Consider the following 14,414-nt stretch of genomic DNA (forward strand, 5'->3'; position numbering starts at 1 on the left):
TCCTTGGTGAATCACAAGTGCCTGGAGAATTATAATTAACTTGGGGAGGGTCAAAAGTTGGAAACATGCCCAGGTATATGTTTCATCGGTATCAATCTTAAAATGAAGTCTAATTCAGGCTGCAGAGATCTAAAAAGGCACATCGACATATCTGACAAAATATGGTCAAATAGAAAGTGCAATATATAATCAAAAGTTTGTCTTCATCCCTTGCCATGTATTTGGGTCCCTTATCTCAAAGAAAGAGGCCAAGTAAGAAAGATAGAGGCCAAGTAAGAATTCATCTTAATACAAAAAGCAATACTGAACCACTAAACCTCCAAAGAGTCACACTTAATGCAGAGTATACAGTGAAACTTGGAAATGACAGGCCACATCTTCTGCTACTTTTTCAGGCCAATCTCACAGCAGAAGAACCACTGAGGCCCCCATTTGTAAGATTTTGATAACAGACAATAGCGCTTAAAGGACTTACTTCTGAATCAACTTGCTAACATCTGGAAGACTGGCTTATCCTTATCGCTGATCTGGCAGATTCTAAATACGCTACAGCAGAAGCTACAATTGAATACTTAATGCCACAGGGCAAAACTGCTCCACAAGCACACATGCATAGCATACCACACTCTTAGTTTGCCATGTGTCAAATGCTACTTGAATTCTTGCAACCGTATCAAAAGAAAGGAGTAGAAAAAAACTGTGAACAGAAGCTCACCTGAGGCTTTATTTCGCATCAGTCGCACCTCACGGGGCTGGAATCCGTGTGCCTGCAGCTGAGCCCGGATCTACAGATGCAAAGAATCTGTTAACGATGCCAGTAACAGGAGGCTTTAATATAGCAATCACTGAAAAAAGTAATGCAGGGCTGTTAAACTTTCGGCATGATGTATCCGGCCCGTGGAGCGCCGGATACATCATGCCGAAACCGCACCCACCTCAGCACCGGCAATGGGGAAAAAGTTGCGATATGTCGTGACACATCACGTCACGTGGTGAGTTTGACACCCTTGAAGTAGTGAGCGTTGGCCTCCAAGTAGTGGCCTCCAAGTAGTGAGCATTGGCCTCCAAGAAACCAACTTACATCACTCTCAGTGGCAGATTGAGGTAACATCCTCAGCATAATGATACTGCTAGCCTTTTGTTCTTCTTCTTCCTGTTCAGTCCGATAATCTTGGTCCCGGTAATCGCCATCACCGGGAAATCCCAAATGCTCATTTGGGCTATCTCGCTTTCTGTGTTGTGTCTCTGATCCAGAGGAGGCCTCATAAGAATCCTAAGAAACAACAGCACAGAAGACAACACTTTAGCAGAGTGGAAGGCCAAGACTGACCTAGACAAAGAAGCCCTTAGGCTTGCAGGCAAAGGCCTGGCATTGTACAACCATGCTGCCCTCCGAGCATTCTGCCAAACAGATACCATGTTTTATGAACAAACATCTGCAAACCCAGTTCCAGTATCTCAATTCTTTTGCATGTAGTCCTACACAATTTCTTCGTATAGCCAGCAGGAGGAAAACTAGGGATGAATCCAACCAGATATGACTTCTATCGGCTAAGGTCTACCTTGCAGTGATAAGGGAGGCAAAGCACTATTATTTCTCCACTCTTGTTGCATCTGCAGACTGTTGCTTGGCAGCCCTGTTCAGGATCACCCGGTCTCTCCTGGGACAGGAGAGCTCACGTGATCATCTCCAGGGCCATACAGGGGAATCTGTTGAAGTCATTTGGATTCACTCTCAGCTGGAACAAGGTGCCAGGTCCACAAGAAATGCCTGGGGAAAGATCTTAACCAATCCTGTGGGACCTGAGGAAATGGACAGGGTCCTTGATGCTCTCTGTACAGTGCAGTGATCCTGTCAATTAGATTTCTGTACCTCCTGTTTGGTGAAAGCCTCTAGGATGGTGACTGCCAGGTGGGTTCAGGCAGTGATAAATTCTTCATTGCAGTAGGGGACATTTCCAGGACTTTTTAAGGAGGCCCTAGTTCGCCCTCTCCTTAAAAAAAACCCATCTCTTGATCCCACTTGTCTGGACAATTTTCATCCAGTCTCCCACTTTCCCTTTATAGGGAAAATGGTAAAAAAAGTAGTGGCTTGACAGCTTCAGAGGATTATGAATAAAATGGATTATCTTGAACCCTTCCAATCAGGATTCAGGCTGTTTTGGGGACAGGAAAAGCACTGGTGGCACAGTAGTTAAAATGTAGTATTACAGGCAAACTCCTCCCACTATCTGGAGTTTAATCTTGATGGGGCTCAAGATTGACTCAGCCTTCCATCCTTCTGAGGTCAGTAAAGATGAGAACCCAGATTGTTGGGGGCAATATGCAAATAATGCTTACATTGTAAACCATCTGAAAAGAGTGCTGTAAAAGAGGCGGCATATACGCCTAAATGCTACTGGCATTGTGGACGATCTTTGGTCAGAGTGCTATAGGGTTAGTGCCTCCGTCCTTGCTCTCCTTGACCTCTCCGCGGTCTTTGATAGCATTAACCATGGTATCCTTTTGGACTGGTTGCAGGGCTCGGGGCTGGGTGGCACAGTCTTGCCCTGGTTTGTCTCCTTTCTCCAACACAGGTCCAAATTGGTGTTGACAGGGAATGAAAATTCCAGTTCATGGCTGTCCCTTTGTGGCGTGTGGCAAGGCTCAGTATTCTACTCCTTTTTGCATAAAGCCACTGGGTGACATCATCCGCCACCAGGGCATGAGGTACAATCAGTATGCTAATGATACTCAACATTACCTATCCATTCCCAGTGATCTAAGTGCTGCTGTCGCTGCTCTCTTGCAGTGCCTGGAGGCTGTGGAGATCTGGATGGGGGAATGACAGGTTTTGGCTGAACTCTGGTAAGACCAAATGGCTTTGGGTGCACAGAGCTTCAGGATCCAGAATTTTTAACATTTTTACTTCTGGAGGGCTTGTACTACCCCAGACAGATTTGGTGCACAACCTGGAGGTTCTCCTGGACTCATGACTCCTGCTTGAAGGGCAAGTGACAGTCATGGCTAGCAGATCCTTTGCACAACTTTGTGTTGTGTGCCAGTTGCCATGGCTCCTGCCCTTTGGAACATTGTGCCCCCCCCCCCAGGGAGATCAGCACCCACCCTTCTGGTCTTCTGAAAGGGCTTGGAGACCTGACTCTGCCAACTGGCCTGGGGCCCCAATGGGATAAGATCATTCTGGAAACGGTTAACAGACTAGATAAGTTTCCCCCCGTGCTTTTGCTTTCTTTCTTACTATCTTTACCAATTTCAAATTAATTTGAGGTTGCTATTTATTGTTTTAACATTTTTATTAGTTTTTAATTATTATTAAGCTGCGTAGAGCTGCCTCGAGGAGAGATGGGTGGCATATAAATTGAAGAAATAAATAGTAAATAAATTTGACCTCCCCAATCAGCTGCACTTCGAATGGTATGAAATTTCCTTAGGGATTCTAAAGTATGAAAGAAGTTCTGAAGCATAAGTCAAAGGAATCCTAACCTATGAGGTAGCAGTTATTCAAAGGCTCCAAGTTATTTAATTGCTCAGAAAAGCCATTACTTTATTGTTGCTGAGAAAAACTACATGAATGTGACCATTAAATAAATAGAAGACAAGATTTACTGGAAAGAGATTTTACCCTCCTTCCAGTAAATCTTGTCTCCTATTTATTTAATTTATTTATTTCAACTTACCTCCACACTATGTTCTTCGGAGGAATCATCGTAGTCATTAGCAGGTTCCTGGCTGTTGAAATCTCTCATGTAGGATCGATAATCCATATCTCTGTAATCATGGTCCCTCTGATTCCGGCCTTCTGAGTTTTCATCTTGAATCTGTTCAACAGCACCATATCGACCTGTCCGATCCCCACGGCCCCCTCTAAAATGTATAAAAAGAAGAAATGTTAAAAAAGAATTGTAAAGTGCCAGCACCACTACTGACAAAGAGGAGAGCATATGTTCTACTTAAACTTTCCATTACAGCTTCTTAATACCACAACTGAAACAGGAAAAAGTGATAAAATATTTAAAGAAGTCAGAGCTTCCAAGGAGTATTATTTCCCTTACACTTGTTTACAAGAAGTGTGTTTATATATTTATATTTATCCATGTATCCGCCCATTTCACAATCAAGTCATTCTGGGCAACAAACAACAAAACACTGTGTGTGTGTGTGTGTGTGTGTGTGTGTGTGTGTGTGGTGTGTGTGGTGTGTGTATGTGTATCAAAACAACATGTGCTGAGAGCTTGTGGCTTCTAGACAGTATTGAAGTTATGCCCTATCAAGATCATATCCTGGAAACTGACTAGCTTTCTTCTTCTTTAGCTTAAGTTGAAGTAGTTCATGGTTTGTTCCATAGTCAGCACCTGGTCATGCCTTTGATATTATAATTGACTTCCTCCTATTATTAGTAATAATATAGTTGTTATGATTTCTATATATTACATCTGGTCATGTCCATCTATAGAGGCACCATTTTGGTTGTATGAAGTTTTAACAGAGCAGATCCTAAAATTACTGATTTCTTTTCACAACTCCTTTGCTTAACAGCATTGCTTATCTAACCTTAGCAATCCTAAAGACAAAGAGAAACAATATATTTCTTCCTAGGTTGTAAAGTAATTGAAAGAATACTTTACCTTCTCTCATAGTCCATTGCTATCTGTGAAGTGCAAATGCCTCAGGAATCTCCCAACACGAACCCTTCAGTGGGTAACTGCCATCCCAGAAGGTCATAAGAAGTGGATTATAAAGATTTCTGTAGGGAAAATAGAACACCATGTGTTTATTCAAATGCTCATGCAGCTTAGAATCTCAGCAGCAGTAACTTCTAAAGCAATTTCTAAAATCAAAATGTTTCCGGCTTCATGTGTAAAGGCTGCATAATTTTTAAATTAATTGAATTTAATGTTTTGAAAGAAGATAAGTGAAAAGAATATAAGTAAGAAAATACAGAACATGTAAATCCAAGAAATAAGATAAAGATAATTATCCTGACTGAACTCTGAATTGAACATACTTGGTTAATGCAGTACTAATCACTGACAAAACTATGAACAGTAAGCAAGGCATTAGATCAATACTAAAATTTAAAGATCTGATTAAGATATAATTCTGTAAATAAGAAAAAGAAAATTCTGGATATGGCACAAATCCATGTATTACATTATAATACAAGAATGGTTACAGGTTCTCAGACCTGCAATTCCCCACAGTGGTAACCCAAAATTTCACAAAAACTCCAACTATTATCTTCAACTTTGCAAAAATATATGTTAACTTAAATATAAATCTAACATCTCATTGCTGGAATCAGCTATGTATGTAACTAAGGTCAAATCTGTATCACTGGTTATTATTAAATAATGTGGAGAGTTCTTCCATAAATTGTTCATAGGGAAAATGTTATGGTTTCAGAAAACATAGGCAGGTAAGGACAGATCACAACTTTTCCCACTATATACTTCAGATCCCTCCCCTTTTCCTGAACTCCAGAAAGAAGCTAAATTCTAATATGTCTTTCATGTATTCATACTAGTTAAAACTTTACAATGCAGTCTTAGCTTTTTAATCGACTGGCTATCTGACCTTGAGTATATAATTCCTGTGTTTTATCAGTCAGATAATCTTCTGCATTTTTGAAGTTCGAAACAGATTTAGAAAGATTTAGGAGTCTAAAGCACTTTGAGTCTCAGTAGACAAAGCTCCCTCTAACAACAAAAAAAAAAATCCTTTCAGAAACATTCTCTGTTATTCTCTTGTAGAATTCCGGAATTAATTATATTTCTTAGTGCAGTTGCTTATGAAAACTAAATTCCATAAATTTTCAACATGGAGAAGAACAAACACAGGCAAGACAACAGAAAATTGTGAATTCTTATGAGCTCCATAACAAATATACAGGTTATCCTCACATTACAATAGTAATTGAGATGGGAATTGCCATTGCTAATTGACACAGAAGTAAAATGCAACATCACTTAGCAACGTGTCACTTAACAACAATTCCAGTAATCCCAGGTGCCATCATTAAGCAGGGACCACATGTGACTAAGACTTCCAACCTCTCCATAGACTTTGCTTGTGGGAACCCAGGAAGAACATTGGAAATCACAGTCACATGACCAGGAGACACACTGTGATGGCTGGAACGCCAAGGGCCAGTTATAAACCCCCCTTGTTCGGTGGAATCACCGAGTCTGAATGGTTGCTGAATAGATGGCCATATCCCAAGGACCACTTGTACTTTGCTACCATTATTCATATACTCACTGTAATGGTTCCTATGAAAATCTGGAATTAATCTTTTAAGACATAAAGATTTTTTTATCCTTGCCAGGTTAAATCTAATGGTCTTTGTAGGATCTATGCTTGGCTTACTAGTTCCCATTCATCTAATATTAAACTAAAGGCAAGGTACAATTAAATCATCACAAAACTACAGCTTTTGTTGTAGTAGTGCAGTGGTTAGAATGCAGTATTGCAGGCTAACACTTCTGCCCACAGTCTGAAGTTCAATCCTGATGGGCTCAAGGTTGACTCTATCTTCCATCCTTACGAGAGTGGTAAAATGAGGACCCAGATTGTTGCTGACATTGCAAACCGCTCAGAGAGTGCTGTAAAGCACTATGGAGCAGTATATAAGTCTAAGTGCTATTGCTAATGGAATTTAAGACATACAAAGAATATAAATATCGCCAATTTCTTTGTGCATGCTGACTATTCTATGAACTATTTTCTTATTCACTCCAACAAGATACACTAATTTTTATCACCCTTCTTAGAGTTGAAATCCAACCCAAAATGTAATAACTAAACTTAATAACTTAATTAAAGCCTCTTACAAGTAACAAAAACTCTTCCCAGATATGATTCTAATTAAAACTGATCAAGAAAGACAAATTCCCAGTGGCCAAATCAGTCACGATATCACTTATATCCCATTAATACCTTCTCATCTGATGTTTAATTTAAATTTACTTAAAGTTAACCAATAATGCCATTCAGAAATGTGTCTCTAGTCAAAAATATTTTAACATTTAAACTCTGCCTTCCTTCCCAAGCAGGTCAGATGAAATATACATTTGTAGACGAGCGTGCGGAGATTCAGTGGCTGTGAATTTTTTATTTTTTTATGTTTGAAAATGCATGTTCAGCTTCATCAGTTTATCTCATAGGTTAAGCATAACACAGTTTGTCTCTTGCTTAGCAAGTTCTAAAATCTAATTCCAAAAATGTGATTTCAGAACCAAGATTTATATCTTATTGCTGAGATCAGCATCACCTTTCAGGTATCACTGCAGTGTATTAAATATGTCACATTTAAAAAAAAAACTCCAAAATCCCACATCTCTCAAGTTTTGCAAGATTTGTTCATTTTCCAAAATTTTGATTACTTTGTCTTCATTTTGATCTTCTGAACTTACTTTGATGAGAACAGCCACATTGTCAATTACTGGCTTGATATCTAATATAAAACAAGCATTTTTTTTAATAAAGCCATTCTGTCAACACTTCAAGTCTGGACCAAAATCAAAACCATGAATACCAATATACTCTTGTTGTAAAGCTAGTAACAGAATCTTGCAAATCTGAAAGCATTTCTCCACTGCCCTGCTTTTACTTTTCAGAAAATTAAGGGGGTGGGTGTCTTTTGAAACATTTTCCATGCCCCTATTATTTCCACAGACTGGGATATCTCTTGTCTAACTATTGTCTAAGCTGCAGCACTTCCTCTCGTCTCCCAAGATCATTCTCACAGCCCCATTATATATTCTATAGCACAATGTTTATTAAACAGTATTGTATAATGCACACATACAATATATAACCATATATGTACATCTGTGGATAAGACGACCCTCAAATTTTTAACCAAAATATCATGAAAAATGTGCCACTACCTGATAAGCCATACCTCAAAATTTTTGTATTTTTTAAAATTTTCACAATTGGCTTATCTGAAGGTGATACATATCATTTTGGTTAAAAATTCAAGGGGCTGCTTAGATGCAGATGTGCTTATCTATGAGTATGTACAGGATACAAGGGTTCTGAGGGGAAAACCTACTATATATATATAACCAATGTTTTGCAAAGTGCAGAAAAGGAGTAAAATAATAAGCCTAAGTAACAGAAGGCCACCTGAAGAGACTAGAAACACTTGAAATGTGGATTTACAGGCAGCTGTTACCTATAAACTGGGTTGACAAGATCAGAAATGAGGAGGTGATAAGCCGCCTGGGAAAACCAAGGGAAATCATCAAAACAATTAAAAAACGAAAATTAGAATATTCCAGACATGTGATGCGACACCCAGAAAAATACGGCATACTCCATTTAATCCTCCAGATAAAGATTAAAGGCAAACGAGGTCCAGGCAGAAGAAGAACATCGTGGCTTCAAAATCTAAGGGATTGGTTTGGATAAAACTCAGCAGCACTTTTTCGTGCGGCTGCTGATAAAAACAGGATCGCCAACATGATCGCCAACGTCCGATAATAGATATGGCACAAGAAGAAGTAATGAAGGCATCAGGTACAAAGAAAACAAAATATAGCTAAATCTAATTTATATCAAACCATTCACTACATCACTCCATATCCTTCAGAAGGTGTGGGCGATTCATCAGTGGAGGGAGGTCTTTAAGAAGGGACTGGTCTGGAACGGTATAGAATCTCCTGCTTAAGCAGGGGGCTGGACTAGAAAACCTCTAAGATCCCTTCCAGCTCTATTCTGATTGATTGATGTACACATAGGACCTAGGAGGCGAGCCCAAGGCTCTTTCAATAGGAGCTTTTCCCTCCCGCTTCCCCCACCCCCCTTCCACTACTGAGCAGGTTTCCCCTTCCTCTTTTGTGTTCGGATACGGGGGCGAAATGAGAGAGTATTTCAAGCGCGGAAAACACAAAAGCGGCCTTTGGATCAGTTTCCGCCAGGCTCCAAAGCTAGGCGGTTTTCTTCTCGACCAGGAGGGAGGAACGATGCTTTCTCCCGGATTGCCAAGGCCCCTGCCTGTCGCGCCTATACCGCCCCGTCCAGGACATCAAGCCCCACCTTCCTCGGCGCGCCCGGCCTCTCCCGCCGCCTTACTCACCTGGCGAACCCTTCCCAGGCTCCCGACCGCTGGAGAGACCACCGAGCCACCCGTCTCGCCTTGCAAAATGGCGGCGCTTCTCCAAGCCACCTTCCCCCCGCCTCTTCCCAAGACTCTCTTCGTCACGGTCGTCGTCGGTGACACCGGAGCGTCCGACCGCCTCCCTCATTTCCCCTTGCGCGCAAGAAAGCCCATCCGCGTGCACCTATTGGTTCGCACTGTGGTAGTGACCGCCCACTCTGGTTTACGATTGGTACAAGACTCCGTCGCTTCAGCTCTGGTTCGTCGTTCGCTATTCTCGCGCCAGCTCGCTGAGCTGGTCCTCCGAGCTACTCGGAGAGTTTGCTTTGATTTCGTTTTGTTTCTTTGTTGACAGATGCGAATATTTTTTGTTAGTTGGAGTCTAGAAAGATCGGCTCCTTGTTTGCAAAAGCCTCTGCAAAAGTAGGGATACCCAACCGTGCGCAACCTATAGTAACCATCAATTCATGTATTAATTGCCTGCGCATCATATTGAACAGTATATTTTGAACTCTTAACTGCACCAGCTAGGTTTACACTACTCACTTCAGTCCACTACGTTGTATAAACCTAAGCGTAAATGGAAATCTTTATTAATCGTTGCATCACTCCTTTTATGCTATACAACCTTCCAAAGAGGCTTAGAAGCAGGTAAATCATTGTACATTAAAATATTAAATAATATTTAGCGTCACTGGCCTTGAGGAAAGAATACAGCTGGAGCAGGCGTCAAGGTAATATTTTTACCTGTCGCTTCCTAAGTTGCTTTTTCTATTGTGAAGTCAGGAGGGTGTTGTACTTGAAAAAATCTTCCCCCCATGAATTCATGAGATGTTTTATACATAGTATAATAATAAAAAATAGGACAGCACTATTAACAGCTGCAATAAGGAAAACTGACAAACAATTGAGCTGAAGTATACTTTTAAAAATAAAGTTACGGGCAGAAACATTCTTTTTCAGAATAAAAGGTAGCTGGAGCTGATCTATTACTCACCTTGCAAGCCTGCTAGCTTTGCAATACAAAATACAGGCAATAGAGTAGGGACCATTTGAAGAGAAAATCCTAAGAGAGAGATTTATTTATACAAATAAGCAATCTTTGGAGTTCAATACCATTAACAATCAAAGTCATACACCGTCACAGAGGCTTTTTCAACTTCTCTATCGGGGTTTTTATTTAAAAGAAAAAGAAAAAAGGCATCTCTCTAGAATTCCGAAATATCGATCGGATCTTCTCCACCGTTACTATATCCAAACAAAACAAAACAAAAAGCGTGAAACTTTTGCTTCCCCTTCCCAGCGCAACTTCCGGAGATACTGGTTCCACTTCCGGTTAGATTGTTGTTGACCATGGCGGCGTTGCGGAGGTTGGCTGGCTCGCAGAGGTTGCTGGGGTTACCGATTCGTGCGGTCTCCTCCGGCCAAACAACGAATCCCACGGTTTCTACCCGGATCCCGCCGGCCTCTCGCCCTCTGGACGTGGTTGAATGGCACCCAGTGGAGACGAAAGAGAAGAGCATTTTCACCAAGGTGAGAACTATCAGGAGACAGCTAAGGGGGGCAGGGGATCATAGGGGCAAGCTGTGTAGGAGTTTTGTTCCATTTCTGTTGAAAAGGAAGTGCAGTTTATTTGGAAAGGTGCTTCATTTTCTCTAAGAACAGCTTTCTGTGATATGGTGCCCTCTGGATAGATCCGACTACAATTTATAGGATTCACAGCCAGAGACTTGTAGTAACGGAAAATTTGGACAACGATCTTGCCAGCACGAGTGGAGATTTCTGAAATGTAGTTGTCTGTCTTGGAATTATGAATATTTGATGGTCCCAGTTTGTAGCTGCAAAATAATATCTTTAATGCTAACCCTATGCCCCAAGAATGCAACTACAGATAGCCCTCGACTTACAACAGTTCATTTAGTGTCTGTTCAAAGTTACAATGGCACTAAAAAAAGTGACTTATGACCATTTTTCACCCTTATGACCATTGCAGCATCCCCATAGTTATATGATTTACATTTGGATGCTTGACAACTGACTTACATTTATGATGGTTGCAGTATCCCGGGGTCAAGTGAACCCCTTTTGAGACCTTATGACAAGCAAAATGAATGGGGAAACCAGATTCACTTAACAACCATATTACTAATTTAAGAACTGCAGTCACTCACTTAACAAATGTGGCAAGAAAAGTGGTAAAATGGGGCAAAACTCACTTAACAAATTTCTCACTTAGCAACTTAAATTTTGGGCTCAACTGTAATTGTAAGTTGAGGATTAGCTGTTCTGGAATAAGTATAGGGTAATAAGAGTGTTTGAAGGATTCTGCCCAAGAGTGGATCATTTATGCTTCTTTCACTCAGGATTTGTGTTGTATGGAGAGATGGGAAAACTAGTGTTGTATAAGTTTTCTTCACTTTGTTTAGTGAAAATGTTAGTATGTCCAATTTCAGCTTTTCAGAGTCCTGAATTACTGATAATGTTCACTAGAGAGAGTCATTGAGTTTAGGCTATAGTTTTGAAATAGTTCTTTCTTTTTTCTTTCTATTTTAGAGAGCCATTATGTCATAGAATTATCATTGGAAAGAATCTTGAATCTTGAAAATCATCTCCAAACCTTACTCAGTGCAGTATACAACCTCAACATCAGTGGGAGATAGAAGGCTCTTGATTTTTACAAATATTAATCAGATTGCTGTCACAACATAAAAGAATAATGAATGAAGACAAATGAGTCTGATTTTTCACTCTAGTGTATTGTTTAAATTGAAGCCTAAGATAGCACTGCAATATCTAATATCCACTTGCTGATTAGCCTTATGCCATGGTTTAATCGCTACATTAAACTGGGTCTCATAAATGCTGTAGCTGGTTGCAATTGATATAATAAGGCAAGAGAGAATTAAAATCAAGTACAAACGAAAATTCAGTATGTATAATAAATAATGGTTTGTTTAACTGTACACCTTGCATAACATACTAAATTATCTGATAAAGGTAGACATGAGGTTTGTGAGCACTGTATAAACATCTATTCATTAATCAGCTGATTAACACATTTCCTTTTCATAATCTTAATATGTAATTTAGTGATTGGCTTTTCATTTTACGCTAATTCTAATAGTTTGTTTAAAGTAACATGTTGTATGAGCATAGATAATTATACTTTATTCAAAAATTCTGTCATAAAACAAGCCAGTGTGAACCTGTCTATACGATTCTCTACTCAGAAATAAAACTTAGTTGAATGCGGCACATATTGGGAGCAGCCCAGAGTTGGTTGGAAGATGGGCAGCTATATAAATGTTTTAAAATCAATCAAAATTGAATAGCAGATGTTTTTACATGAATAAAATGTAAACTGATCTTTATATATATATTTTCTTTTCCCCCAAATCGAGCCAGAACTTCAAAAAGTATAACTTTTTATTAAAAGGGTGATTTTACCAAGTTTGTAAAATTTATTAAAATCGGCTGTTTTAAAGAAATTAAGAATTGTATTTTATATCTGTATGGATACCTTTTATCTGATTACAATTATTCAATTGTATGTTTTGAAATGAAAAATTCCAAAAGGAATTCACACAATAAAATATGAAGCAAGGAATTGTGAGCAATCCAACTTTTGGGCGGTTGTTATAAAGCCAACTACTATTATTGCTAGATTTTTCTCTTCTTGCTGGATCAATGCATATATTCCAAATCAGAACACCCACTCCACTCTTAAGTAATTATTAAGGTAATCTTCTCCAACCCCTTTTGTGGGAGAGAGAAAAAAAAATATTCAGACTTATTAGAATTAAGTAGATGATACATCATCATTATTTTAGCCATTGTCTATCCACTGTAGGATGAAGACCTCTCCCTCATGTTTCCAACCCATATGGTCTTGAGCTTTCTTTTGCCAATTGGGCCCACCGATGTTGCTGATCCATCTTGTTTTTGGTCTCTTTTGTGGACACTTTTTATCAAGTGGGATCCATTCTATGACTGCCTTGGTCCACCTGCCATCAGTTCTTCTTGCTAGGTGACCAGCCCATTTCCATTTTGATTCTTTTACTCCATGGCTATTTATGCCACTCGTAGTTTTTATATCGATTGTTAGTGTCCATGTTTCACCTGCATATGTTACACACTGATCAAAAACTTTTCAGGCACAGGGGGAGATTATTCTTGAAAATTATGCTTAGCTTGCCGAATGCCTGCCAACTACATATAACATGCTGTTCAATTTCCTTTATCCTATCACCTTCCACTGAGATCCTTTGGCCAGGGTATATGTGGTGTAGTACTATATCTAGTACTACTACTGGATGTAATACTACTACATCTAGTTCTTCTCCAGATATAATTTTTTTTCTTTCTTTGGTGAATTTATTAAACATAATCTGGCTCTTTTTTGGGTTTATTTTTAAGCCAAACAGTTCTCCTGGCTTTGTGCAGCTCTTATATGTCCCTTTGTAGCTCTTCTGGGTCTTGTGAGAAGAAAACAACATCATCTGCAAATCTGAAGTGATTTAAATAATGGTTAGTTAGTGATTAGATTAACCCATTATGTTAAGATGTAATTTGCTTTTATCACCATTTGTTGAAAAAAAGCCACAGTGGTTTAATGCGATGCATGAGCTCAGCCAGTATGGGGTTTCTTTTACTCTTCTGTAACATCGAATGTCTGTGCTGATTTTGGTTGTTCTTTATAGCTAACAACTGAGCCTCTCTACAGAGAAGCACCAGGACTTTTTTTCCTTGCAGAAAACAGAAACAAGGAATGTGGAAGCTTTACTGTCTACTCAGGCATGGAGTTCTGACACTGGTCACCAAGTTGTTGTGGTAGAACAGGGGTCTTCAAACTTGGCCCTTTTATGATTTGTGGACTTCAACTCCCGGAATTCCTCAGCCAGGCATACTAGCTGAGGAATTCTGGGAGTTGAAGTCCACAAGTCATAAAAGGGCCAAGTTTGAAGACTCCTGTGGTAGAATCATCCCTTTCAATTTTGTTCCCCTGTGGGAAATAATTTTTAGGCTTTAACCTCAACAAGAGTTTTTTCTTTCTTTTAGTGGAAGAAAAGGATAGGTGGTTTGTTTTCTGCCCTGCAGGCAGGGCCAGAAAGAGTCCTGTAGTCTTTCTCCATGCATTTGGAAGGCCCTGGGGTTAAAGAAAGCTGTTTTCAAAAAGATTCACAGAAAAATTAAAAATTCGGTTTTGCCCTTAGCACATTGACTTGATGTGTTTTGTTTGCGGATTTAAAGCTTTAAAGTTCTGTGTAGGTTTACTAACAACAATTAATGAATTTAATATAATCACTGTTAA

General features: G+C 39.5%; 2 protein-coding genes across 2 annotated transcripts in view; one reads left to right on the forward strand and one right to left on the reverse strand.

The window, feature by feature from the left end:
• The window catches only part of RBM10 (RNA binding motif protein 10), a 25,356-nt gene extending 16,120 nt beyond the window's left edge, over nt 1-9,236 (reverse strand). The window contains exons 1-5 of the mRNA XM_039320358.1: nt 9,083-9,236; nt 4,626-4,744; nt 3,678-3,864; nt 1,082-1,273; nt 716-785 (exon numbers count right to left, since the gene is read on the reverse strand). Coding sequence (XP_039176292.1) covers nt 716-785; nt 1,082-1,273; nt 3,678-3,864; nt 4,626-4,642 — 466 coding nt within the window. The 5' untranslated portion in view covers nt 4,643-4,744; nt 9,083-9,236. The remainder of the gene's footprint in view (nt 1-715; nt 786-1,081; nt 1,274-3,677; nt 3,865-4,625; nt 4,745-9,082) is intronic.
• A 1,177-nt stretch (nt 9,237-10,413) lies between these two features.
• LOC120297580 (caM kinase-like vesicle-associated protein) overlaps nt 10,414-14,414 on the forward strand; it is a 107,333-nt gene continuing 103,332 nt past the window's right edge. The window contains exon 1 of the mRNA XM_039320367.1: nt 10,414-10,636. Coding sequence (XP_039176301.1) covers nt 10,457-10,636 — 180 coding nt within the window. The 5' untranslated portion in view covers nt 10,414-10,456. The remainder of the gene's footprint in view (nt 10,637-14,414) is intronic.

The sequence above is a fragment of the Crotalus tigris genome, unplaced genomic scaffold (genome assembly GCF_016545835.1).
Source record: "Crotalus tigris isolate CLP2741 ecotype Arizona unplaced genomic scaffold, ASM1654583v1 scf7180000023637.1517150, whole genome shotgun sequence".
Lineage (NCBI taxonomy): Eukaryota > Metazoa > Chordata > Lepidosauria > Squamata > Viperidae > Crotalus > Crotalus tigris.